The following is a 25,464-nucleotide window of genomic DNA, read 5'->3' as shown; positions in this document are numbered from 1 at the left end:
TAAAATTTGACTGCACTATATGAAGAAATTTGTTTCACGCTGTAAAGTAATCATAGCACTGTTATATCTTGGATCAATAATTTATTAGTTTGTCCTAAAAATCAAGTGGACGTATCTTTGATCCTTGGGTAAATATAGTGAGTGGTATGGCACAACAAGCCTGAATCCATCCTGTTCGGCTCCTGCCAGAAGCTGAGCACTGTAATCCTGATTGTTTGTTTTTTTCTGCCCCTTCTTGGGTTCTTACTCAGGCCTGATCTGACAGGGCACAGCTTTTGCATACTGCATGACCCAGAGCTGAGCATCCAGCTCATCTCTCTTTCTCTAACACTCTCCTCAGTGGTCTCCGGAACTTCACCCTACACAGACTGAAATTCACCGCACAGCACTACTGTCTGCATCCTATTCTGTACCAAGTCCTGCTCAACTATCACCTTTGTTCTTGCTGACTTTTGCTGGCTCCCTGTTTTCCATTGTATTGATTTCAAAATCCTGGTACTTATCTAAAAATAATTTCATAGTCTTGCACCACCTAACTGCTGCAGTCTCCCCAGCCTGCCATTATAATGCCCAGCTCACATCCTTTGCTCTTCTATTTGGATTTAGTGTATGATCCCCCTCTTTCTACTCCCGGCTCCCTTCAGTGGCAAAACATTCAGGCATCCTGCCCGTGCACTCTTGAAGTCCATTACTAAACTCATCTATAAAACCCACCTCAAAACCCACCTCTTCATCCAACAATGCCTTCAGCCAATTGCTGCTCCATGTCCAACCCCTTCCTCTTTATGAAATATCTTGGATATATTGGGAACATTATACAAATGTGGGCTGTTGAACTGTTTCCCCAGGAAACTTCCAAGTTTGATGCATGATTTGTGTTAAGTTTGTTGTTCTCACTTGGGTCAGCAATGGTGAGTGCTACAAATGGCAAACAATATCCTTGGGCTGGGGTGGAGGTAATCAGCTCAGAGACTGAGTCCTGTTCGAGGTGTGCATGTGTAGATAGTGGATGGAGAGAGGAGTGGGCTTGGATGTGACAAGTCCATGATTAAATATCCTACCTGACATTTATAATCCATATTTAGAGGGCTGCTGCTGCTTGTGGAATTGTAACCTGTCATGAGTTGCTTCCTTTAGGAGAGTTGGGGCAAGAGGAGAGAGTTAAAGTGAAAAAAAGATTGTCCTGTCTTTTTAGAGGATTGGTACCCAGCTCAAAATATTTTTTAAGTGTAGTTGGTTTAGAAGTAGGCATATTGTCAAAACAAGGTAACTATTATTTTCCATATTTTTATTGTTTCAGTTTTAAGTGGCAGATGCACACTTTTTTTTTCTTTATGGTCTTTCTGATGTGTATTTTTTAAAAATACGCTGATGTTAAAAGTGCATTCGAGTCTCATTAATTGTACTCCTTTTAAAAGCCATTTAACAAAGATTTTGGATTATTTCATTACATTAAGTGTTTGACTACAGTAACTTCAGTTGTAATTTAGCCACACATCTACAAAATGTTACCAATAAATTGCCTGAGCAAAACATTTTTATTCATTGGCATGTATATTCTGAGTCAGCTAGAAAATGAGCTGTTACATGAAAAATGCACTCTCATTGATGTTTTGGACTTTACTTATCAAGTATCCCTAGTACTGGAGCATTCAGAAAGGAAGAGAAAGCACTGTGTTCTAACTAATTTGAATATAAACATTACAATTAATATTTGAATGTTTTTCTTGCAGAGATGTGAGGAACAATCTCATCAGTAATATAGAATCAGGTGCTTTCTGGGGACTTTCAGCACTGAAAAGACTGTGAGTATTGAAATAATTGATGCATACAAGTATGAGGCCACAACAACCTATTGTAGTTTCTGTCATTGGTATTATGAATTGAAAAGTGCTGCTTTGGAGCAAGTTTCAACCGTCGGAACTTTCAATTTTCGGGGTGTAAAATAGGTGATATCGGATCGGTGGTACGTTTATAAACCCATCCGATTTTCATTTCCATTGACTTCACGGAGTGGAAAATCGGGAGGAGGGATGTATAATGGGCGGCCAATCTCGTATTGCCCATTTTACGCCCCAACAAAGTTGAAAGTTCACCCAACATTTAAGTTGGTCTGGGTTTAGCCTGTGATAGGGACCTAGAGTATAATGCATCTCGAATTGTATGCTGTCACTAAAATATTAGGGCTTTGAACCTGAAGTATGAATTTTCCCAGATTGTCACCCTTACTGCTGGTACAGCCCAAACTCTGCATTGTCTTCCAATTTAGAAGACTATGGTTCCAATAAGTAAAAGTAGAGCTGCAAAATCCAGTAGTTTGTTCAGTGCTGGTCTTTGTCTAATCCACGTGAGTACTTTCCAATATGAACCTAAAGAGAAGTGATTCAGTAGATTCATGTCAATTGTTGAGCAGATTTGTTAATTCAATATGTATAACATGGCTACTACATTAAGATCTTCAATAACAGTGCATACATTCATTAGCCCATTCATCCATCCTTAATTTCAATATTGTTTCTTTCAAATTCAATGGTTGACAGCCTAGGGTGTGAGCTATTTTAATATACTTCTATTTTCCACCACTTCCACCTGCCAGTCACAGTCCCAGTCTTAGGCCCTGCTCATTTCTACCTCCCAAACCCCAACCTCTGTTTCCTCTCAACCCCCAGCCCCTTGTTTCTCTTGATGTGCGCATGATGCAGCAGGTGAATGTGAGACACTGAGTGCTGCTTACTTTTAAATTGTTTGGCATTGTGAACTTCCTTAGAATGGTTCAGCAAAAGAGACATCTGGGCCAAGTTCTCCATCAGGATTTAAGACCCACTCTTCCTTTTGCAAACAGTTCCACAATTCTGCTAGAAAAAAATTAAAAGCTTGGATCCGGAGATGCAGCCTGCTGGGAGTTCCTAGGCCTAAAAATTCGGTTGATTTGCGCCTCCCGTTGGCACTCTAAGAGGGCGCTAACGGGGCGCAAAGCAACTTGTGCCTGGGTGCAGCGCCGCCATCGCCTCCCGCGAAATTCAGCGGGAGGTTAACAGTTAGCGCCCCGCGGCGCTGCGCTGCCAGTGATAACATAATCGCCGTGCGCAACGCCCTGCTCATGCCCCGGTCTTCGGCAGCGCCCCCTGACTTACCGCTGGACGCTATGTCCGACAGGGTCAGGAGGCCTACCTGCGGCCGGGGCGGTGTAAATTAAAGGAAAGGTGCCGGGCGGCCATTTTTGTTGCGGGCCGCCTGGCAGCACTTGCCCCCGTTGCTGTCCCCGGCCTCCTGTGAAGCCCCCCTGCGCTCCGTGAGCCCAGCACTTCTCGAGTGCCAGGCTCTTTTGCCGGCACTCCGGTCCCAGGTGGCCCAGCTGGGCCCTGGGTCGCGCTGCACAAGGCCCCTCCCCTTTAATAAAGGGAGGAAAGCCTGCAGTACCGCGGCGTAACGTGCCGCGATATTCACGCGCAGCGCCTCTTGGGGTGCTACCGGTGAATTTCGGGTGCAGGGGCGCGACCCCCCAGTATATTATTTGACACTAATGTTTCTGTAGTGGTTAGGCTCTTCCGAATGGAGGTTGAGGATGCACAGGAGGAGAGCTACAATTTTGCACAGAGGGAGGAGGTCATATCTTTGGTTGTCTGAAGACCTGAATTCTCAGGTCTGCCTCCAGGTCTCTTTGAAAGGTAAAAGGGAAATAAGGGAGAGATCTACAGAAAGAAAGAAACTGTTGTAGAGTATATTGTGTGAGAAACATACAGAATGAGACATAAAAGAGAGAAAGAGAAACATATAAAGAGTGAGAGACATAGAAGAAGGGAGACCAAAAGAAACCAAACTTGCGAATAAGAGATAACAAAAGTTAGAAATTATGGATATACAGATAGGAAGAAGACAACAGGAGATAGTGTGTAAGAGCCATGCAGAGAGAGAGGGGTTAATTTCTGGGATGTTTGCCAGTGGAGCACTCTGGCAACCTGCCCATTCCATGGGTGAAGAGGTCGGAGCTATTTTGAGGCTTTGGCCTCATTTAATTGGAACCGGCTGCTAAATGGCCAACCCAAAGTAACTCCCTGGATTCAAGCCAACCCAAAATCGGGTGGCTCAGGCTGCCAGACTACCAGCTGGGTGTTGGGGGAAGGGGGTTGCCATCGCAGAATGTGGCAGTGGCCCAGATTATATTGTGAGGCACAGTGAAGCACTTCTACTCCTCCTGGCCCCACAAAAAATCATTTCAAACTTACCTTCCAATGCCTGTATCACCAGCGAAGCTTTTTGGCGAGTGCACGGTGTATGCTCCAACCAGTACTATCCTAAAATGATAATCAGGATTGCATGTACATCATAGGATCTTGCTTTACATATTATAAGGGTCCTACCAACTGAAACAGGCAGGCAGGCTCTGGCAGTGGTAGGACCCTCAAAGTGGCAGTGGGACGATCATCGGCACTAAAGGGACAGTAAGTCTAACGACACAATTTTGAAGTTGTTACCGCCCCATTGATGCTGATTCCAGCAAATTAAAATCGAACCAAGAGAGCTAAGTATCGGGAGACAGGCAAAGAATTGGAGAGTGGCAATCTATCAGAGAGGAGAAGAGGGAGAAAAATTACTCATGGAAGGAAAATCTGATTGCGTTCTTCCCGACCCCCCCTCACCCTCACCCTAAACCAATTAATATACAAGTTGTTGTCTTGGCTTCATAAGTTGTTGCTCTTCTCCTATACTTTTCACGCATACGCAGTTGCGCATAGCAATATTTCGTAAAAAGCAAATGAAATGACTCGCCAGTTAGTTTTTTTTTTTGCGAGTGTTTGTTGAGGAATGAATGTTGGCCAAGACATTGGGCAAACTGCCTGCTCTTCTTTGAATAGTGCCATAAGATATTTTGAATATACACGAACAGGCAGATAGGGCCTCAGGTTAACATTTCATCCTAAAGATGGCACTTCCAACAAGGCAGCATTCCCTCTGTACTCTACTGAAGTGTTAACTTAGATTTTGTCCTCAAGTTGTGGAGTGGGGCTTGAATCCAGTCTGACTCAGGCGAGAGTGCTAGTATCTGAGTGAAATTGATGCTTGTTGGAAAGTAACTGCAAATAATACTGATAGTGGAGAACACATTAGCTTATTAATGGTCTTCATAACTGGTGTGGTGGTCAGAGTCTCAGGCTTAATTCCCCTGAGCTTTGGATCTCAGCTGCCTTGCTGAAGAGGGTTCAAGCATCATTGCATAGAGGAAGGGGAGAATCTGATGGGAATCCACATCAACATGCTCCTGGATGCCTCTTGGCAGCTGACCAGTGATGGAGCTGTGCGCCATGGGAGAGGAGAATCCAACAAAGGAGAGAAAGATGATGTATGGGTGTGTGCCTTCATAAGATTAGACACTGCAAAAAGGAAAAAACCTCTCCTATTACATAAATTAACTGATATAACCTGGTGGATTATTTTGTCTTGCAGGGATTTATCCAACAACAGGATAGGCTGTCTAAATGGGGAAATGTTCAGAGGCTTATCAAATCTTGTCCGATTGTAAGTGATCAGTTTAAATCTATTCACATTTTAATTTAAAAATGGTATATAATTTGACTTTATTTTGATCCTGACATTCTACAGTATATATTTTGTGTATTTAATTACATAAAATATACAGCACAGAAACAGGCCATTCGGCCCAATCAATCCATGTCGGCGTTTATGCTCCACACTAGCTTTCTCCCATCCTTCCTCATCGAACTCTAACCGCATAACCCTCTATTCCCTTCTCCCTCATGCTTATCTAGCTTCCCCTTAAATGCATCTATACTATTTGCCTCAACCGCTCCCTGTTGTAGTGAGTTCTACATTCTCACCACTCTCTGGGTAAAGAAGTTTCTCCTGAATTCCCTATTTGATTTCTTGGTGACTGTCTTATATTGATGGCCTCTAGTTTTGCTCTTCCCCACAAGTGGAAACATTCTCTCTGTATCTACTTTATTAAAACTTTCATAATATTAAAGACCTCTATTTAAGGTCAGCCCTCAGCCTTCTCTTTTCAAGAGAAAAGAGACCCAGGCTGTTCATCCTTTCCTGATAGATATAACCTTGCAGTTCTGGTATCCGCATTGTAAATTTTCTCTGCAGCCTCTTCAGTGCCTCTATATCCTTTTTATAATATGGCGATCAGAATTGTATGCAGTACTCCTTAAATGTGGTCTAACTAAGGTTCAATACAAGTTTAACACAAACTCTCAACTTTTCAATTCTATCCCTCTAGAAATAAACCCTAATGCTTGGTTTTCTTTTGATATGGCCTTATTGACCTGCGTTGCAACTATTAGTGATATTTGTATTTGTACTCCCAGATCCCTTTGCTCTTCTACCCCATTTAGATTCTTATTTTCCAAGTAATATGTGACCTCCTTATTAATCATGGCGAATCAACCTAACCCGCACATCTTTGGACTGTGGGAGGAAACCGGAGCACCCGGAGAAAATCCACGCAAACACGGGGAGAATGTGCAAACATTCTCCCCGTGTTTGCGTGGGTTTTCTCCGGGTGCTCCGGTTTCCTCCCACAGTCCAAAGATGTGCGGGTTAGGTTGATTGGCCATGATTAAAATTGACCCTTAGTGTTAGGGGGGATTAAATACGTGGGGTTACGGGGATAGGGCTTGAGCGGGATGGCTGTCGGTGTAGGGACCGGGTGCTAGGGTTTGGATGATCAGCCATGATCTCGTTGAATGGCGGAGCAGGCTCGAAGGGCCGAATGGCCTACTCCTGCTCCTATCTTCTATGTTTCTTATCAAAATGTAATACCTCACACTTATCTATATTGAAATTCATTTGCCAATTATATGCCCATTCTGCAAGTTTATTAATGTCTTGTAATTTGTTGCAATCCTCGGTGTTGACTATCCCTCCCAATTTGGTGTCGTCTGCAAATTTAGAAATTGTGTTTTTGATTCCAAAGTCTAAATCGCTAATAGAAACTGTTGCTGAAACAATCAGTTAATTTTTTTGAACTGATTTTCTTTTTCCAGAAACCTTTCAGGAAACCTGTTTTCTACACTCTCTCAAGGGACATTTAAGAACCTTCTGTCGCTGAAATACATGTAAGTGATGTACTGAGTTTAATTATTTCTTAGCTGTTTCTCACTTTCTCAAAGTTGTATCTATATTTATTTTCCACTCTCTGTAAAATTTACATCCTGACGTAACAAGAATCACATATGCGGTAGCCTTTGGTTGCTTCTATTTAATATGTTTCTCCCTAAAACATTTATTGTTAACCCATGTACTTATTTTACATTCCAGAGAGAAAAGTAATGGTTAAATTAAAGTGTTAATTTATAATTAGCTATATTAAATTCATGTTGAATAATTTTGTGCAATTGATGTACAAAGTTACTAAATAATGAGATGTATATATGCTTTGTGTTCTGCCACTTGCTACACAGAGCAAGGAAAAATTAACTGCTTTACATTTTTTAAAAACAATATGTATCCCATAGTGGTAAATAGGGAATTAAACCATGGGGTAGAATTTCCGTGGGGGTTCTCCCGATCTACCGCTGTAACCTTGGTAGATGATGATTGGAATCCCCAAAGAAATGGCGGTTTAATGTCATTTCTCCGAGACTTCTACCTCCGTTACGGTGGGAGATTGGAAAATGCCTTGTGAAAATCTACCCCCCCTGTGTATACCAAAGGTCAGAGGCTGCGTCCCATACTTGGCAGTGAAGGAATTAATAGAAAAATAAAGATTCTGTCTTTAAACTGTTTAAATATATTTCCCCTCCAGTAATAGAGTATTGACTGATACAGGGAAGGACAGAATCTTTACCTTGCATGAGAAAAAATAACTGATGACAAAAGATGGGGTTAAAGGGTATGAAAAGCCAACAGGGCTTACAGACCCCCTCTTAACAAATTCCACTTTAACTATTGCTTTAGCCACTAAATTACATGTTGTGAAGGTCACAGACATGAGAGAATTTCTATTGCTATCCAAGTTATATAATTTCTTGGTTGATGCGCTCTGCCAATACATAGAATATACTATATTTAAAATCTTGATACAAATGGAATATGATATTTCTTCATACAAGAGCAATAAATTGTCAGTGACGCCCACATTCCGTGAATGAAATAAAGAAAGAAAAAGAGCAATTTGAAAAGGAAGCTCTAAAAGTGAAATTGTCCCTCATTCGTTTCGGGGAAGTGCAGTGAAAGTGCTGTTAGTCAATCTAGTATTGAACTGTCTTCGAAAAATAGCTAATTTTTGCTTTTATAATTTTGTGCTAGTGCTAGTTTCTTGTTTTTCTTTTGTACATTAGCTAGTCACTTACCTTGGCCTCTGTGTGCCACACAATAATTGTGGTACAGAATGCAGGCAGGTGAACTACTCCTATGCTTCTGTCTGTTCCTCTGTGTCAACCACTTGAAATTACATGAAAGTGCCCTGGGCATGATTCCCACAATTCATTTTTCTCCCATGTAAATAACAAAGCAGCTGGTCTCTGTTCAGCACCTCCCCATGCTGACAGTGCAAAGAACAGCAAGTCAATGGTGTGGGGCATTATGGAAACAACCTACATCCCATCCTATGCTCATAGTCTGACTCATTGCACCACCTATATTATGGAATATATTTGCAATTGGCTATTTTATCCAATAAAAACTTGCTGTTGATTTACTGACTGTCAAATAGTTCATGCAGGTATTTTGACAAAGTGTGTGTACATGAGCAAGATCCAAATGTCATGGTTTCATTAAAATCACAGGTCATATAAAAGGTTCTTTAAGTTCTCAAATTCTCACAATTTCCACACAAGTTATGTGAATTTTAAAATGTAGTTTTATTTTATTGTTGACTTGAATATTTTTCAGTTACTATTTGATTTTTTATTGGCTTTATTTCATTTTTACAAAATTACATAATCGCTAATTTCAGACAATGAAATTGGGAAAATATCACAAATTACACTTAAATTAATTTTGTGTTTATCAAAGTTTTCTAAGTGCCATCAAACATGTTTTAGGTGCCCTTTATCGATAGCATGATCTCTGGTTTTGTAACTTAAGAGTATGTTGAGAGAGCAACATTTTGTAAATTAAAAGCTATTTGAAAACATTGCTTTTAATTTTTAATTTTGTCATTGTTAGAGAATTTCAGACGGACTATCTTCTGTGTGATTGCAACTTGCTTTGGATGATTCAGTGGATAAAGACTAAAAATATAACAGTACGAGAAACTAAATGTGCCTTCCCAAAGTCTCTGCAAAGTCAGCTTGTGATGAGTGTTAAGCAAGAACTTCTGACTTGTGGTAAGAATTCAAGATTAAGCTTTATATTGTGTACTAGTAGTCTTAATGTAACTCTTCACTGAGTAATAAGGCAATTATAGGAGGGAAGAAGTCTTACTTTACCAAATTATTAAATCATTAGGAATCACATTAATTAAGGTAAGTTTGGTTAATTCCAACATTGTTTCCCCAATAAAGCAAATCAATACGTTCTAGCTCTGAAACTTGGGCTACCATGGAACTAATGTTAAGGAATAATAAATTAAACCTCTTGCATAATAGTTTATCCAGTTAAATATACCTTTTAATCATACTCATAGGAATATTCTGTTTTAAATGACATGTAATTGAGCAAAGCATCATCATTTTTATATACACACAAGCTATGATATTCTCCATTATCCATTTAAATACATTTCATTATTACTTCTTGCCAAATTGTGATTTATTTGTGGGGGCCTGCTGTCTGCCATGACCCCACCCCCTTGGCCAGCAAAAAAAAATTAAATGGATAAGAGCTGCTTATTTGTGATATTTATTTTAGCAGCTCTTGTGTTGTCTGACCGTGTTTGTTAAAAGGGGTTTCTGAGCAGTGAGTCGGGGAGTGTACCTCAAGTATTTAAACAAAGTACTTGGCAACACTTGGTGTGTTCTCCATTAATTAATACTAATATAAGCAATACCAAATGTCTGTGACATCACAACAATTTCAAACTCCCATGCAAAAATTGGCTGGCTGCTGCTCCTTGCTTTCTGCATTCTAGTCACCTGGTGCAGTGCCTGGCCTGATCTGCGCCTATGCTGCCCTTTCTGCTTTCTGCCTCTGTGATCTCTGTTGCTGTCTGCTCTCCGAAGGCACAAAGATGCTTTTTGAACTTCCCGGGTCTAAAGGATAGGTAAAGGCTGCTCCCTGATTGGTCTAGATCCACCAATGAGGAAGTCGTTTTTTCTAGTCCTCCATGCCCCAGAGGTTCAAAAGGTTGACGCCAATACCAAAAGAAAGTTATGTGCACCAACAAGAAATAACTGAGGCTTTAGTGCCTGGACAATGGCTCATGGGCCATGTCTTGGTCATCTAACACTAGAGGCTAGGCATTGGAGCAGGTCATGGTTTATCCCTTAAGGTATATTACCTAGTGGGTAAAGACAGCACTGTGAGCACTATACTAAGAAGTAGCACACTCTACCTCAATCTCTGAGGGATTGTTAATTATATTGAGCAAGGAGTTGGACCAGTTATGTTCCTGAAGCTAAACTATAGCGAAATATTAATGTTAATGTTACATAGGAGCAGCACAGTCACGAATGGACTGCACTTAAGGCATCTGAAAATCCAAAAAAGCAACAGAAAATGCTGGAAAAACTCAGCAGGCCAGGCAACATCCGTGGAGAGAAATTAGAGTCAACGTTTCGGGTCAAAACCCTTTATCAAGACTAAAGAGGCACAGGGAATGAAATAGATTAAGAGGCCGGGCTGGGAGAGAACAAAAGAGAAGAGACATTAAGAGGTATTCAAAATGAGACGAGATGGTGATAGGACTAGTGGAGACAAAAGACAGCTCTAGATTAGGTGTGAAATGCACTGGCAGAATGGGAGACAGCTGCCATGTGGGAGAGAGAAAAAAAAGGAAAGGGGTTGGGGGGGGGGGGGGGGGGGGGGAGAACCAAAACAAAGGTGTGGATAAAAAATATAAGTAAAAATGTAATAGGGGCCGAGGTTATGATCTGAAATTGTTGAACTCGATATTGAGTCCGGAAGGCTGTAAAGTGCCTAATCGGAAAATGAGGTGCTGTTCCTCGAGTTTACGTTGAGCTTCCGTGGAACAATGCAAGAGGCCAAGGACGGTGAGGTCCGAGAGGGAATGGGGCGGTGAATTAAAATGACAGGCAACCAGAAGCTCGGGGTCGCCCTTACGGACTGAATGGAAGTGTTTCACAAAGCGGTCACCCAATCTGCGTTTGGTCTCCCCAATGTAGAGGAGACCGCATTGTGAGCAGCGAATACAGTATACTAGATTGCAAGAAGTACAAGTAAATCGCTGTTTCACCTGGAAGGGGTGTTTGGGGCCCTGGACAGTGGGAAGGGGGGAGGTATAGGGGCAGGTGTTACATCTCCTGCGCTTGCACGGGAAGGTGCCAGGCGAAGGGGAAGGAGTGCTGGGGGTGATAGAGGAGTGGACTAGGGTGTCTCGGAGGGAGCGGTCCCTACGGAATGCTGAAAGGGGAGGGGACGATGCGTTTGGTGGTGGGATCACTTTGGAGGTGGCAGAAATGGCGGAGGATGATCCGTTGAATGTGGAGGCTGGTGGGGTGAAAGGTGAGGACAAGGGGAACCCTATCGTGGTTCCGAGAGGGAGGGGCAGGAGTGAGGGCATAAGTGCGGGAGATAGAACGGACACGGTCGAGGGCCGTGTCAACCACGGTAGAGGGGAATCCTCGGTTGAGGAAAAAGGAAGACAAGTCGGAAGCACTGGTGTGGAAGGTGGCATCGTCGGAGCAGATGCGGCGGAGATGGAGACACTGGGAGAATGGAATAGAGTCCTTACAGGAGGTCCAACTTGTATGAGGTATATGGAGATCTTTTACTGAGCACTGGCTGAGGTGACATGGAGATTTTGCTCATTCTGCAGATGGTGTTACGATGCGTCTGCAATTCACATTCTTCAGATGGCTTGCTTTCACTAATGATGGTGCTATTCTTTAGTAAGATTTATATTCCTTCAGTTGCCACTCCCATTAGTACATTGCAGTATACAATAAAGCACCAAACTTGTTTTACCCTCCTCCCAAATCTAATTTCAGAAAAGTTCTCATGCTGAGAGTGGGAGAATGTGGAAAGTAACACAACAGCTGAGATTGCCAGGCATTAACGTGCCACTCAGTCCTTACCTTTGCTGTTGCATTCCTGTCCGTGTGCAAAGGCTGCAGTTACAAGCAGTCACTGCCTGAGGCCATTCAAAAATTCTGACTTCTGTTCTTGACAGAATAGGGAAAATAACATGTATAAGAAAAATACATTGTATAATGCATGGAAATCACTTTTAGGGATGTGGAGGCGGGGGTGTCACGCAATAAGAGACATAAACATGTTTCCTGTCTAAATCCTGAACACCGATACAGAAAATGTATTTTCTTATGGGCTTCACTGACTTTGAGTTATTGCCATTACATGTGGAGTGCAAATTAATTATGAGAATCAAAAATACTTGGTCTTTGCAGCTGAAATGCAGCTAAAAATTAATTTTCCTATAATTGCACTGTAGATAGTCAGTCATAACGGCACAGAAGGAAGCCATTCAAATCTCAGATCTTGTAGATTTTTAAATTTTTCAGTTATCTATTAAATTCTTTTTTTCTCAAACTCTGTTTAAGGTACAGTTCCTATACATCAATAGTGTCAAATTCGTGATGATAGAACACATATCCTACTGATTTTCAACTCAGTATTTTTAGATTCAGGTCCTATGATTCCAAGTCACTTACGAGATTGAGCACACAATTGTTTTGTGCATTTGATTTTGCATTTTATAAATGTGTCATTATTGTATTCTGTAAGCTAACTGAAGTCAATTCGTGTGGAATAGGTTTCATTTTTACATATCTTTGTCGTTATTGCAGATGCTCCTCTCGAGCTGCCATCCTTTCAGCTGACCCCTTCCCATCGTCAGGTGGTGTTTGAGGGAGACAGTCTCCCTTTCCAGTGTATGGCTTCTTACATTGACCAGGACATGCAAGTGCTGTGGTATCAGGATGGAAAGATGGTGGAAACTGATGAGTCCCAAGGAATTTTTGTTGAAAAAAATGTGATCCATAATTGTTCCTTTATTGCAAGGTAATAAATTAACTTGTGTAACTTACATCTTGGAATTCAGAGTAAGAGTGTTTCTTTTTTGAATATGTATCATCTTAATCATGGATAAATGTCTTTTTTTCCTAATAGATCTTCACTAAAACATTTTATTTATAAAACATGCATCTCTTGGTTTTATGAAGATCAGTTTAGTGTTTTAAAAAAATGATCGTCTTTCCAGTCAACTTCATTGAGTTATTACATTTTAGGACACACCTAAAACCTGGCTATGATGCCATGCACACTGTGCTTAGCATAGATTTTGTAGCATTCGTAAATCTCCAAATATTTGCTCAAAAGCAGAAGACTTTATAAATGCAGAAGATATGGTTTTACTAGATTGTAATATTCTGTTATTTCAGATCTCCATGAAAGTGTCCTTTTAATTGCGGATTAAATTGCCAGGAATTCAGTATTCTATTTGGACTCCTGCAAACATTTAGTGCATAACACTGGATTTTCAGAAAAGTATAAATTTTGTGCTCAATGGGTTAAGATCCTTAAAGATTTTGTGCTGCTTCAAAGTTATACAGTAATCTCTCTTTTCAGTGAGTTTCACATTTAAAAAAATAATACTGTTTAGCATTTAATAACTGTTCAAAGCTATTCAAACTGAACCATTTCAAAATTGAGTTCATGGTTATTGAACTTCGTATGCTTGCACGTTTTGTAGCTAGCTGTGGGTATTTAAAGTAAGATGATGTACTGTATTCTGTTTTTCAAAGTGCAATTTTATCCAAACTTGAGTATTCCTTCCTGTGTTTCTGTTGAATGGTAATGTAACTGTTTCTAAATGCAGTACTCTAACTATCTCAAATATCCAAATGGGTTCCACTGGAAACTGGGAATGTCATGTCCAAACCAAACGTGGAAACAACACAAAGCAAGTTGACATAGTTGTCTTGGAGAGCTCAGCAAAGTACTGCCCACCGGAGATGGTGATGAATAACAAAGGGGATTTCAGGTAATGAACTTGCACAAAAAAGCTTCATGAAAGACTGGCAGCAGGTTTCATATCTGTGGTGGTGTCCTTTTCTCAGCAGACATATTGTCTAGAACTAAAGTGCTTTCTTTATAACTAGACATAATGTAGCTCATCACACTACTGATTACAGTTAATGAGTTTATAATGATAATATAGAGTTGCTGACTGCAAGGCATTATTGAGATGCACTGTATATTTGAAAACTAGCCTCAGAATATGTGTGACCTTTACTAAAAATTAATTTCAACAAAAACTATTATGTTAATTTGCACAGGGGTTTGGGTAATTTGAGCAGCTGATGCTTGAAGATAGTGAAAACAATGTGTGGTTATTTTATAGTAACTTGGTTAAGTTGAAAATTTTTCTTCGCACATTTAATTGGTTATCTAAATGACCAATAAGTACTAGGTTTCTAAATATACATAGATAATGGCAGTAAAGAAGATAGGATGATAATTCTCTGATACTGCAATGGTGTAATGCTCTTGGGTTACAGTACAGAACTTTATTTTGAGTTAGTACAACTCTCGCCTTTGTCAGAAGATTGTGGGTTCAAGCCCTACTTCAGGACTTGAGCATGTAATCTGGATTGATACTTGAGTTTAGCACTGAAGGAATGCTGTATTATGTTCAGGAGTTCTCCCATACTGCACAGTACCTAATTATACAATAACATGAGCTGGGTTGTAACAATAGGGCCCCCTTTTGAGCTGAACTGGATATCTTATTATTTGCATGTGCCTTGCATGTTTAGCCAATCTTCTGGTGGAATTGATAATTACTCTGGTGAGCAGAGGTTAATGTTAAATCAGGACGCTTTAATTTTGCATAATACACATGATTGAACAAAATAGTAATTCCAGATTTTAACTTCTATAATGATTCCTGTAATATGTAAAGCAATAACAATGTGCTGTGTTAACCCAAATGGTGAGCATAATGCTCACTTTTGAGTTTTTGTTTATTTCTGGTCAACCACTAGCTGTAAAAGCTAACTGGCTGTACTTCAATTTCCAGCCTCTGCCTCTCCAGAGCTTAGGGCTGAGAGGGCAGAAGGTGCGGCAAACCAAGTAGGGGAATGCATGAGGTCAGAGTTGGAGGAATGCAGAATTCAGAGGTTTGCAGGGCTGGAGGATTTTAAAGGTAGGGAGGGGTGAGGCCATGGAGGGATTTGGACATAAGGGTGAGGATTTTAAATTTGAGGCGTTGGTGGACTGGGAGCCAATGTAGCTCAGCGAGTAAAGGAGTGACGGATGAACGGACCTTGGTGGGAGTTGGGATACGGGCAGCAGAGTTTTGAATGAGCTCAAGTTTATGGAGGGTGGAAGATGGGAGGCCCTCATTGTGCATTTCATGGAATAAGCTGCTATTGTCATAAAATGGTGTATCCTCTGAATCATGAGCAATGCTACAAGAGAGCTACTAATAAATATTTACCGCTCCTGCAGATATAACTATTCTAAGTTCCAGTAGCTGAGCCATACAAACTAGAAATTCCCCGTGTTCAATATTTTGTTCATGCTGAATTAGTACATCTCGCCCATGTAGGTAAGAGGGACCATATTAGACTCACTGTAAAAGTCTACACAAGATTCCCCCCCCCCCCCCCACTCCCTGGAGTATGGGTACATTTCACTATTATTTCAAATGGTTGTCTACACTGTACACTGATATGTCGACATGTTCTCAAAATGTTAGAAAATGCAGTGCTAGTCCTTATGCAGCTAAAGAGTATGTTAGACTGCTATATTTATTCGCTCCTCTCCCATTCATTCTGTTTGTGCTGTTTTTCTTATAATTTCTGATCTGTATTTTTGAATTCTTATTTTTGCTGCTTCTAGAGTAGCAGTTTTTCCCCTGATTCCCTCCCTCAACAAAGACTATATACCAAATTATTTTGTGTGATAGCATTTAGAGTGGTCATCAGTTACAGAATTTCAAAAGCATGGATGATGTTAGGTTATAAAGTCCTATGTAGCTTCCAATTTGTAAAGGGTGTGATTTAATTTAGCCCGGCTATAGTGTACATTGTTATGAGCTCCACAGTACTTAAATTATGACATTATTTTGTATTTTCATAAATATATAATATGCACAATGTTAAAATTAAGATGTTGAACTGATTGCTTTTATATTTCTTCAGCTATAGACATATCAGTACCAGCCAGTTTAATAATTCAATTCTAGTGTAATGCTGTAGTAACTTTCCACTATTTTCTTTAGAGTTCTATAGGTGGAGTTGTGAGTATTTTTTCCAATTTGAAGAGCTTTCAACAAATATTCAAAATTATCATAGACCAGATAGATAGGTTTTGAACTGTTAACACCGATAGTTGATTTAAAATAAATTCTTGTTTTTTGCTCGTTATGAAAACTTAGCTTAAATTTCTGCTTTGAGCTTAATTTTGAGTAAATTGAATAGAAGAATTTTCTTACTTTACAGGTGGCCTCGTACACTGGCCGGCATCACTGCCTACCTGCTCTGTACCCGTTACTCTGCAGGCACCGGTATATACCCTGGTGGCTCTCAGGATGAAAAGAAAGCTTGGCGCAAGTGTGACCGAGGAGGATTTTGGTCCGATGACAACTATTCTCGATGTCAGTATGCAAATGATGTTACACGGGTGCTTTACATGTTTAACCAGGTACATAACGAGTGCTCGCTTGTATTAGACAAATTTTCTCATGCTGTATAAATATTCAAGCTTAAATTTATATAGTAAATTCACTTAGAAAATAAATGTAAAGATGGTATTCACTTAAAGTAATACAGCAATGCACATTGTGATACGCAAGATACTTTTTTATAGTTGAGCAGCAGTTTGTCATTGCTAAGCTCCACTTATTACATGTTGTAGATTGTGTGTCAGCTTGACTCTGTGGGACTTTATTAAGGCCTAGAAATTCAGTGGGCTGTGCCACCTGTTAGCGCCCAAAGAGGGCACTTAGTGGGTTTTGCACCACTGGCCACGCCTCCCGCTAAATTTAGCGGGGCGCTAATGGCGGCGCTAGCTATTAGCGCTGCGCTGCCACCGATGACATCATCGGTGTGCGCAGCGCCCCGCTACCGCCCCGATCGGCAAATTTGGTAGTGCCCCCTGCTTTAACGCCGACCGGTTCAGGGGGGGCCTACCTGCGGCGGTAGAGGCGCTGAGGTGCGCAGCGGCCATTTTTATTGCTGGCCACCTGCCAGCACCTCTTCGCGCCGGCCTCCTGAGCTCCTCCCCCCCCCCCCCCCCCCCCCCCCCCGGCGCGTTGTGCCGGCTGTGTCCCAAAAGCCCGGCACTTCTCCTCGGTGTCGGGCTCTTTTGCTGGCACTCGCGATCGTCGATTGCGCTGCAGCAGGCCCCTCCCCTTTAAGAAGGGGAGGAAGGCCTGCAGTACCGCAGCGCGCCGTCACGCTGCAGCACGTTGCGCTGCGATTTTCAGTTGCAGCGCCCCAAGAGGGATGCGGGGCGCCTTGAGTAGCGCCGCGCTTCCGTTTGGGGTGCTGAAACTGAATTTCCGGCGGGCGCTCGCGACTCCTTCCGGGGCGGTACTTCTGGCGACGGGGCGCCACTGAATTTCTAGGCCTAAATCTCTTGTTCCAAAGGTTGTGGGTTTAGATACCACACCAGGACTTGAGCGCATAATCCAGACCTCCGCCAATATCACCAAAAATGCATTTCATTGATGTTTGCGAGAATGGCAGTGACATTTGCTTGCACAGCAATCCCTGCACTACAATAGTTCATTGTGCAAACCACTTAAAGATATTCTGGCAACAGAGTAAGGCACAGTATAAATGCAAGAACTTCTTTTAGAATGCGCAATAAATCTGTGAGATGAGGTGCAATTAATTCTTGGAACTTTTTTCCTGATGTATTTTTGTTAGTGTCGTTAACACAGCACTTTTCAGTTTTCTGGTTTGAGTGTTTTTACATTATGGGTGGTGAATACAATATAAAAGGTAAAATATAGGAGTTTATGCAAAATCTTTACGAATTGTTTATCCGGGTTAGTCCATTGGCTACAATAAACTTTCTGGTACTGAGTCTTATGTCAGTACTATTTACTTTTGATTTTAAATAAACAGATGCCTTTGAATCTTACAAATGCTGTGGCAACCGCGCGACAACTTCTGGCTTACACTGTGGAAGCTGCAAACTTTTCAGATAAGATGGACGTCATCTTTGTGGCTGAAATGATTGAAAAGTTCGGCAGATTTGCAGAGAAATACAAAGAGGTGAGTTGTTTTTGCAACTATTCCTTATCAGAAAGTCACCTGTAAATATTTATGCATGTTTAAATATGCTTTAAATTTACATATAAAATTTTTGGGGCGGGGTGATTAATGTTATGCTGATAAAAGTAAGGGATATTCTGTCTGGTGAATGGATCACGTTTCCACTTTTTGTATATATGAATCACTTAATACAAATGTGAAGCACTTCTAAGTCAGATACAGAATGGCAAGCTGCTGAGAAAGAGGCCGTGATTTTCCCGACTTTGGTGGATCCCTGGCGGGCGACGTCAGTGGCGGGTCGCGGCCTCGCTGCTGTCTCCATCCCGGCCTCCGACATGGCTTTCCCCTAATGGGGCTTGTCAAGCCCGCCCAGCGAGTTTCCCGGGCCAATTGGTGGAAGCGGGTCTGATGATGTCATTTGATGACACTTCAGCCGGTTTCCTTAAAGGGGCCATGCGCAAATTTACTTTGACATTTGTGCTGTCAGTGTTCCACAGCATTGAGGTGCTGCAAACATTGATAATGACTGTACAGAGGTGCACGGCTGCACCCAGGCTCTTCAATGACTCTCTCCATATGCTTATGGAGGGAGTAACAGCACAAAGGGAGGTTCTCTTCCCTTCCAATGGGCGGAAGAGACCTCCCCAGGATAACAACGCAGCCTGGTTGCACATTGCACAGGAGGACACAAGCAGGGATGTCGTCAGGAGGACCAGGCTACAGTGGCTCAAACCTTTCAATGATCTCAGTAGATCACAAAACGTTACTGCAAAGCCACACTCATCACATCCCCATCACTCTGCCTTCCCTACCCTACTCCTGCACATCCTTACTCACACCAACTTACCTTGCACCTCCACCCATCCCTATCTACGTTATCACTTCCCCATCTTACTAACCACCCCTCATACTCGCCCTCAATTTAGTCCAGTCATACCAACTAACAACACACAAGGATAGGTTTTAGTCAATGTTCATGTGAAGTTTCTGTTAATGTGCTGGAAAACATTTAAATCTTTATTTTCAACACTTTGCATTCTTGGTCAGATTTGTGTGCACCTTTGGAAGTGGCTTAGTGAGTTGCAGTGAATGGTGAGACATAACGGTACCCCCTGCAATGCTGATGAGTGTGAAAGGAATAGTTTGGGCATTGTAGGGCTGCTTTGTTGGTGTGGGGTGGTGTCAACCTGGTGCATCATGTGGCAGCCAGGGTGTGCAGTGTCAAATGAAGTAAAAGTGGCCATGGTGAGGCCATCCCTGGCATTCCAGGCAGCAATGTGGTCGGGTGTTGATGCCCTCTGTCCTGTGTAGTATCAGGTGATTGCGGAGAAGGTTGGTGTGGTTGTTGGTGCTGCTGATGTGCCTGCTGATGCTGGTGTTGGGGCTGATCGTGGTCAGATTCTGAGGACTAAGGTGAGAGTGTATAAAGTGCACTCATGCCGATGGAATAGATGGCAGGTGAAGTAGAGATGACATAAGCGATCTGTCAATGGTGGGAGAGGTAATGAGATCAGACTGGATGGAGACTTGTGGAAAGACTTGTAGCACTCTGAATCTGTAGTGGAAATGCATTTTAGAGAAGCTAGTGGTTAAGGGAACATGTATCAATCAGCTGGAAGCTTTGACTTGACATTTGAAGCTGTCAACTCAACAGCTGATACATTGCCGGTGACCTCCCGCCTCAGCTACGCAGACGAGGTCTAGGCACAACAGGAAACCGGTGGGTGACCTATCAAATTGAGAAAGCTGGGGGGGGGAATAAAGCATTGTTAAGTGGCTGTAAATAAGCCGTAATGATTTGAATTGGATCCCCCGCCGCTGCCTGTCGGGTCTGCTCAGCGCTGACGGACCCAACATTGGGAAATGCAGGAGTGTGAGTTTTGACAGCGGGTTCCCAACTTGGGTGGGGGGGGTGGTCAGAAACCTGGGGGTGGGTGGTGGGGGTGGTCAGAAACCTGGGGGTGGGTGGTGGGGGTGGTCAGAAACCTGGGGGTGGGTGGTGGGGGTACGTCAGAAACTTGGGCGGGGGCAGGAGCTTGAGGGCAGAAGGTCAGGAACTTGTGTGGGGGGGGTGAGGTGGGAGAAGGGGATCGAGTGCGCATGCGCGCCTCCGGGATACTGCGCGCATGCGCAGAAGGCCATGCAGAATGTTCGTGCAAGTAATCACTCCAATGTTGAAATCCATTTGCCATAGTTTTGCCCATTCGCTTAATCTATTTCTCTCTATCTCTTTGTAATGTTATACTCCCATCTACACTGCTTACAATGCCACCTATCTGTGTGTCATGTGAAACATAAGAAATAGGAGCAGGAGTAGGCCATTTGACCCTTCGAACCTGCTCCGCTATTCAATAAAATCATGGCTAATCTTGTACCTCAACTCCACTTTCCTGCACTATCCCCATATCCCTTGATTCCCTTAATATCCAAATAGCTATTGATCTCTGTCTTGAATATACTCAACAATTGAGCCTCCACAGCCCTCTGGGGTAGAGAATTCCAAAGATTCACCATCCTCTGAGTGAAGAAATTTCTCATCTCAGTCCTAAATGGCCGACCCCTTATTCTAAGACTGTGACCCCGGTTCTAGACTCCCCAGCCAGGGGAAACATCCTCTCTGCATCTACCCTGTCAAGCCCTGTAAGAATTTTGTTTTTTTCAATGAGAACACCTCTCATTCTTCTAAACTCTAGAGAATATAGGCCTAGTCTACTCAATCTGTCCTCATAGGACAATCCCCCCATCCCAGGAACCAGTCTCGTGAACCTTTGTTGCACTCCCTCTATGGCAAGTATATCCTTCCTTAGGTAAGGAGACTAAAACTGTACGCAATACTCCAGATGTGGTCTCACCGGGGCCCTATATAATTGCAGTAAGACGTCTTTACTCTTATACTCTCATCCTCTTGTAATGAAGGCCAACATACCATTTGCTTTCCTAATTGCTTGCTGTACCTGCATGTTAACTTTCAATGATTCATGTACAAGGACACCCAGGTCCCTCTGAACACCAACATTTCCCAATCTCTCACCATTTAAAAAATACTTCTGCTTTTCTATTTTTCCTACCAAAGTGGATAACTTCACATTTCTCCACATTATATTCCATTTGCCGTGTTCTTGCCCACTCACTTAGCTTGTCCATATCCCCATGAAGCATCTTTGCATCCTCCTCACAACTTGAACATTCCCATCCAGTTTTATATCATCAGCAAACTTGGATATATTACATTTGGTCCCCTCATCCAAATCATTGATGTAGATTGTGAATAGTTGAGGCCCAAGCACTGATCCTTGCGGTACCCCACTAGTTACAGCCTGCCAACCCATAAATGACCCGTTTATTCCTATTCTATGTTTTCTGTCCGTTAACCAATCCTCAATCCATGCTAGTATATTACCCTCGATCTCATGAGCCTTAATTTTGTTTAATAATCTCTTGTGTGGCACCTTATCGAATGCCTTCTGAAAATCCAAATACACCACATCCACTGGTCCTCCTTTATCTATTCTACTTGTTACAACCTCAAAAAATCTCTAACGGCGTTGTCAAACATGATTTCTCTTTCATAAATCTGTGTTGACTCTGCCCAATCCTATTATTATTTTCTAAGTGCCCTGTTACCACGTCCTTAATAATAGATTCTAGCATTTTTCCTACTACTGATGTCTGGCTAACTGGTCTGTGGTTCCCCGTTTTCTCTCACCCTCCTTTCTTAAATAGCGGGGTTACATTTGCTACCTTCCAATCCGTGGGAACCGTTCCAGAATCTATGGAATTTTGGAAAATGACAACCAATGTATCCATTATCTCTTGGCCTACATCCTAGGGTTTTGAAAGAGATGGCTATCAGGTCCAGGGGGTTTATTGGCTTTCAGTCCCATTAATTTCTCCAGTACTATTTTTTTACTGATACTAATTTCTTTCAGTTCCTCATTCTCGCTAGACCCTTGGTTCTCCACTATATCTGGGAGGTCTTTTGCGTCTTCTTCCGTGAAGACAGACACAAAGTATTTTTACAATTTCTTTGCCATTTCCTTATTCCCCATTATAATTCTTCCTGTCTCAGCCAGTAAGGGACCCATGTTTACTTTCGCTAATCTTTTCCTTTTTACATACCTATAGAAGATTTTGCAGCCTGTTTTTATGTCTCTCGCTAGTTTACTTTCATATTCTATTTTCCCTTTCTTTATCAATTTCTTGGTCCTTCATTGCTGAATTCTAAAATCCTCCCAATCCTCAGGCTTACTACTCTTTTTGGCAACATTTTAAGCCTCTTTGATCTAATAATATCTTTAAGGACAGATGTCACTTAGCCAAGCCCACAAATGTGTTGTATTTTCATGTAAAACCATCTTAAATGTATGCAATGAGCTGCAGAAAATAAAGCAGTAAAAGTCGTGTCATTAGAAGACAGATGAGAGTTAATGCATTAAAATCTGAGCTTTTTGTTTATGCATTGTTTACTTGCGTGCAATGACTGGAAATGCATATTGTCAGGTAAAATAGTTTAGAATGTGTTCTGTTGATCAGTGGCTTCTGAATGAAATGTGGTTCATGTTTACTTCGCGCTCTAGTCAGCTCCGCAATATAGGGCAGAGTCTGCCAGATTTTCTTAGACCTGTGTTTTTGGAAATAATTGTTTAAATACTTATTGTAATCTGAAAGTAAGTGTAGTGCTTTAGTAAGTGTCATACTGGCTAATAGTGATCAAATTATTTTAACCATTTATAGTTGCAGAAATCTCATTTTGTTTTTCATATAGGTAGCTCAACTTGGTATGAAAGTTGTGGAGCTCTTCATTACTAGTTATGATTGCTAACCAACACAAAACCAAAATTGCAACCTAACATGACAGTACCTGGATTTTTATTTTGCACATTAGAAGCATGTTTGCAATAACTGTTCATTTCCTTCGCCCAATATTAGCATACTTTTCCCTTCATTTAGTTTTCAGTTATTAACAATAATAAAGAACTTAGGAAGCTGGATAAAAGAGGTGGTAGACAAAACTACAATAAGGCAAGGACAGTAAAGCAGATTAATTGAAGAGACAAAAGAAATGAAACCTAAAAGAACTTTTATTCATATAGCACCTTTCACGACCTCAGGACGTCCGAAAGCACTTTACAATGAAGTACGCTTTGAAGTGTTTTAATGTAGGAAACGCGGCAACCAATTTGAGCTCAGCAATGTTCTACAGATAGCAATGTGATAGTAACAAGATAATCTGTTTTAGTGATGTTGGTTGAAGATAAATATTGGCCAGGACACCAGGAAGAACTCCCCAGCTCCTCTTCAAATAGTGCCACGGGATTCTTGCGCCCACCTGAGAGGATAGATGGGGTCTGGATTTACCTCTCATCTGAAAGACAGCAGCTCTGACAGTGCAGCACTCCCTCAGTACAGCACTAAAGTGTCAGCCTAGATAATGTGCTCGAGTCTCTGGAGTGGGGCTTGAACCCACAATCTACTGAGGCGACAACGATACCCACTAAGCCTAGATTGACAAGAACCGAGCTAAAGTTAAAGGGGGAGAAATTCGGTATCGGCTGGGTGCCAAGTTTAGCGTCTGGCGTTAATTATCGCCTCCGACTGCAAACTTGGCTTCTATCGCCCCTGGAGGTGATTGGAGCGCTAAATCAAGCGCCACACACCTCTCAAGGCGCTAACGTCGAGGAGCGAGGCACTACCTCAGAGCGCTGGCGAAGCTCATGTGATGTCAGTCAGCAATGGAACATAGACACACATGGCAAGGGTTGATCTTGCTCTCCATCCACACCCTGCTCCTTGCAGCCTTTAATCTCGGCCTGCAGAGACCTGTACATCAAATCTGCTGGAAAGAACAATGGAGAGGCCCAGGGAAAGAGCTCAGAGTGCAGCCCCCATAGTCTCTTCTAAATCGATGCAAGGAAGGTCAAATCAAAATGAACCTGCAAAGTGCTGCTCAGTACCCAAAACTCCTTCACACAGCGTTGAATCTCTCCAGAAGTCGCGATCTCTCTCTCAGAATGTGTGGTGCAAAAATGTCGCCGACAAAAAAAGGCAGGAAGCGGTCACCTTTAAATAGCGCTCCCCCAGTCCCTTCCCGACTGCAAAACGCTCCCCTCAACTTGTCGTTGCTAGTGGCAGGCGGTAAGGTAGGGGCGCCACTCAACATCCGGTCCAGGGCGTTGCACGCTCGACTGACATCACGATCTGCGGGCGCAGGAGATCGTGGCGGTAGTGTTTAGCTCTGCCGCAAAATGTCTGGTCAATTTCACGAGCGGCACTAACGTCGCTCATAGGGCGCTAACGGGAGGCGCAAAGCAACCAAATTTTCCCCCCAAAGAATGTTTAAAACAACTAAAATATTAATGAATTGAGTTGGAAAATGGGAGAGCAATTAGTTAAGTAAAGAAGCAAGGGAGGAGGCGAAGGGAGAGTACAGAAAACAAAGGGGAATGAAATGAAAAAGAATGTTTAAGAAAAGTCAAGACTTAACATTAACGTGGACATTGTAAGGTGGCAACAGGAATAAATTAGAAATTGGCTACTGGAGGGTTCCACAGCATGTGATGAACATTGTGTCACAATACTAATTAACACTAATTTGCAGTTTTCATATAAAATGGATAGGATAGCAAAATAGAATCCCAAAACACTAACAAAAAATGCTAGAAAATCCTGTGTAATAGATTTTGATGTATTTAAATTAGAGAGCAACTTTATAGAAAATGTTAAATCATGATGCTGAGAATTTGTCTGTGAGTAACTGAAGTTAAGAACATTTGCATAGAACAATTATTCTTTATGAATTTATATTCTGCTTTAAAAATCTCATAGTATTCAGAAAACCTGGAGTATTGGACTGTAAATATGCAGGCATCCGCAGGGATATGAAATTCTCTGCAATTTTATTACAACTTTTTGTTATGCATAGGTTTATAAAGAGCACAGAAAATCTGTTAACTTGTAATTGCAAGGCACCATTTTGAATGAACACACTGTTTTGGGACTTTAAATCTCATTAGCCAAACCATTTATACACTTGAGAGGGAGCCAATCACACTGGGGCATGATTTTAGTCTATGAAGGTGTTATTAAATCAATACTTGCACAGGATTTTGTATCCTATTCTTTATATTGTTTG

At 41.9% G+C, this 25,464-nt stretch overlaps 1 protein-coding gene across 1 annotated transcript in view; it reads left to right on the top strand.

Annotated features, from left to right (window-relative positions):
- The window catches only part of adgra3 (adhesion G protein-coupled receptor A3), a 230,053-nt gene that overhangs the window by 154,260 nt on the left and 50,329 nt on the right, over positions 1 to 25,464 (top strand). The window contains exons 3-10 of the mRNA XM_085967682.1: positions 1,734 to 1,805; positions 5,446 to 5,517; positions 7,008 to 7,079; positions 9,133 to 9,293; positions 12,891 to 13,104; positions 13,922 to 14,086; positions 16,551 to 16,752; positions 18,183 to 18,332. Coding sequence (XP_085823808.1) covers positions 1,734 to 1,805; positions 5,446 to 5,517; positions 7,008 to 7,079; positions 9,133 to 9,293; positions 12,891 to 13,104; positions 13,922 to 14,086; positions 16,551 to 16,752; positions 18,183 to 18,332 — 1,108 coding nt within the window. The remainder of the gene's footprint in view (positions 1 to 1,733; positions 1,806 to 5,445; positions 5,518 to 7,007; positions 7,080 to 9,132; positions 9,294 to 12,890; positions 13,105 to 13,921; positions 14,087 to 16,550; positions 16,753 to 18,182; positions 18,333 to 25,464) is intronic.

The sequence above is a fragment of the Somniosus microcephalus genome, chromosome 2 (genome assembly GCF_052327205.1).
Source record: "Somniosus microcephalus isolate GS21.2 chromosome 2, FLI_Smic_1.0, whole genome shotgun sequence".
Classification (NCBI taxonomy): Eukaryota; Metazoa; Chordata; class Chondrichthyes; order Squaliformes; family Somniosidae; genus Somniosus; species Somniosus microcephalus.
Note: the sequence above shows the minus strand (reverse complement) of the source record. Positions and strands in the feature narration are given on the sequence as shown.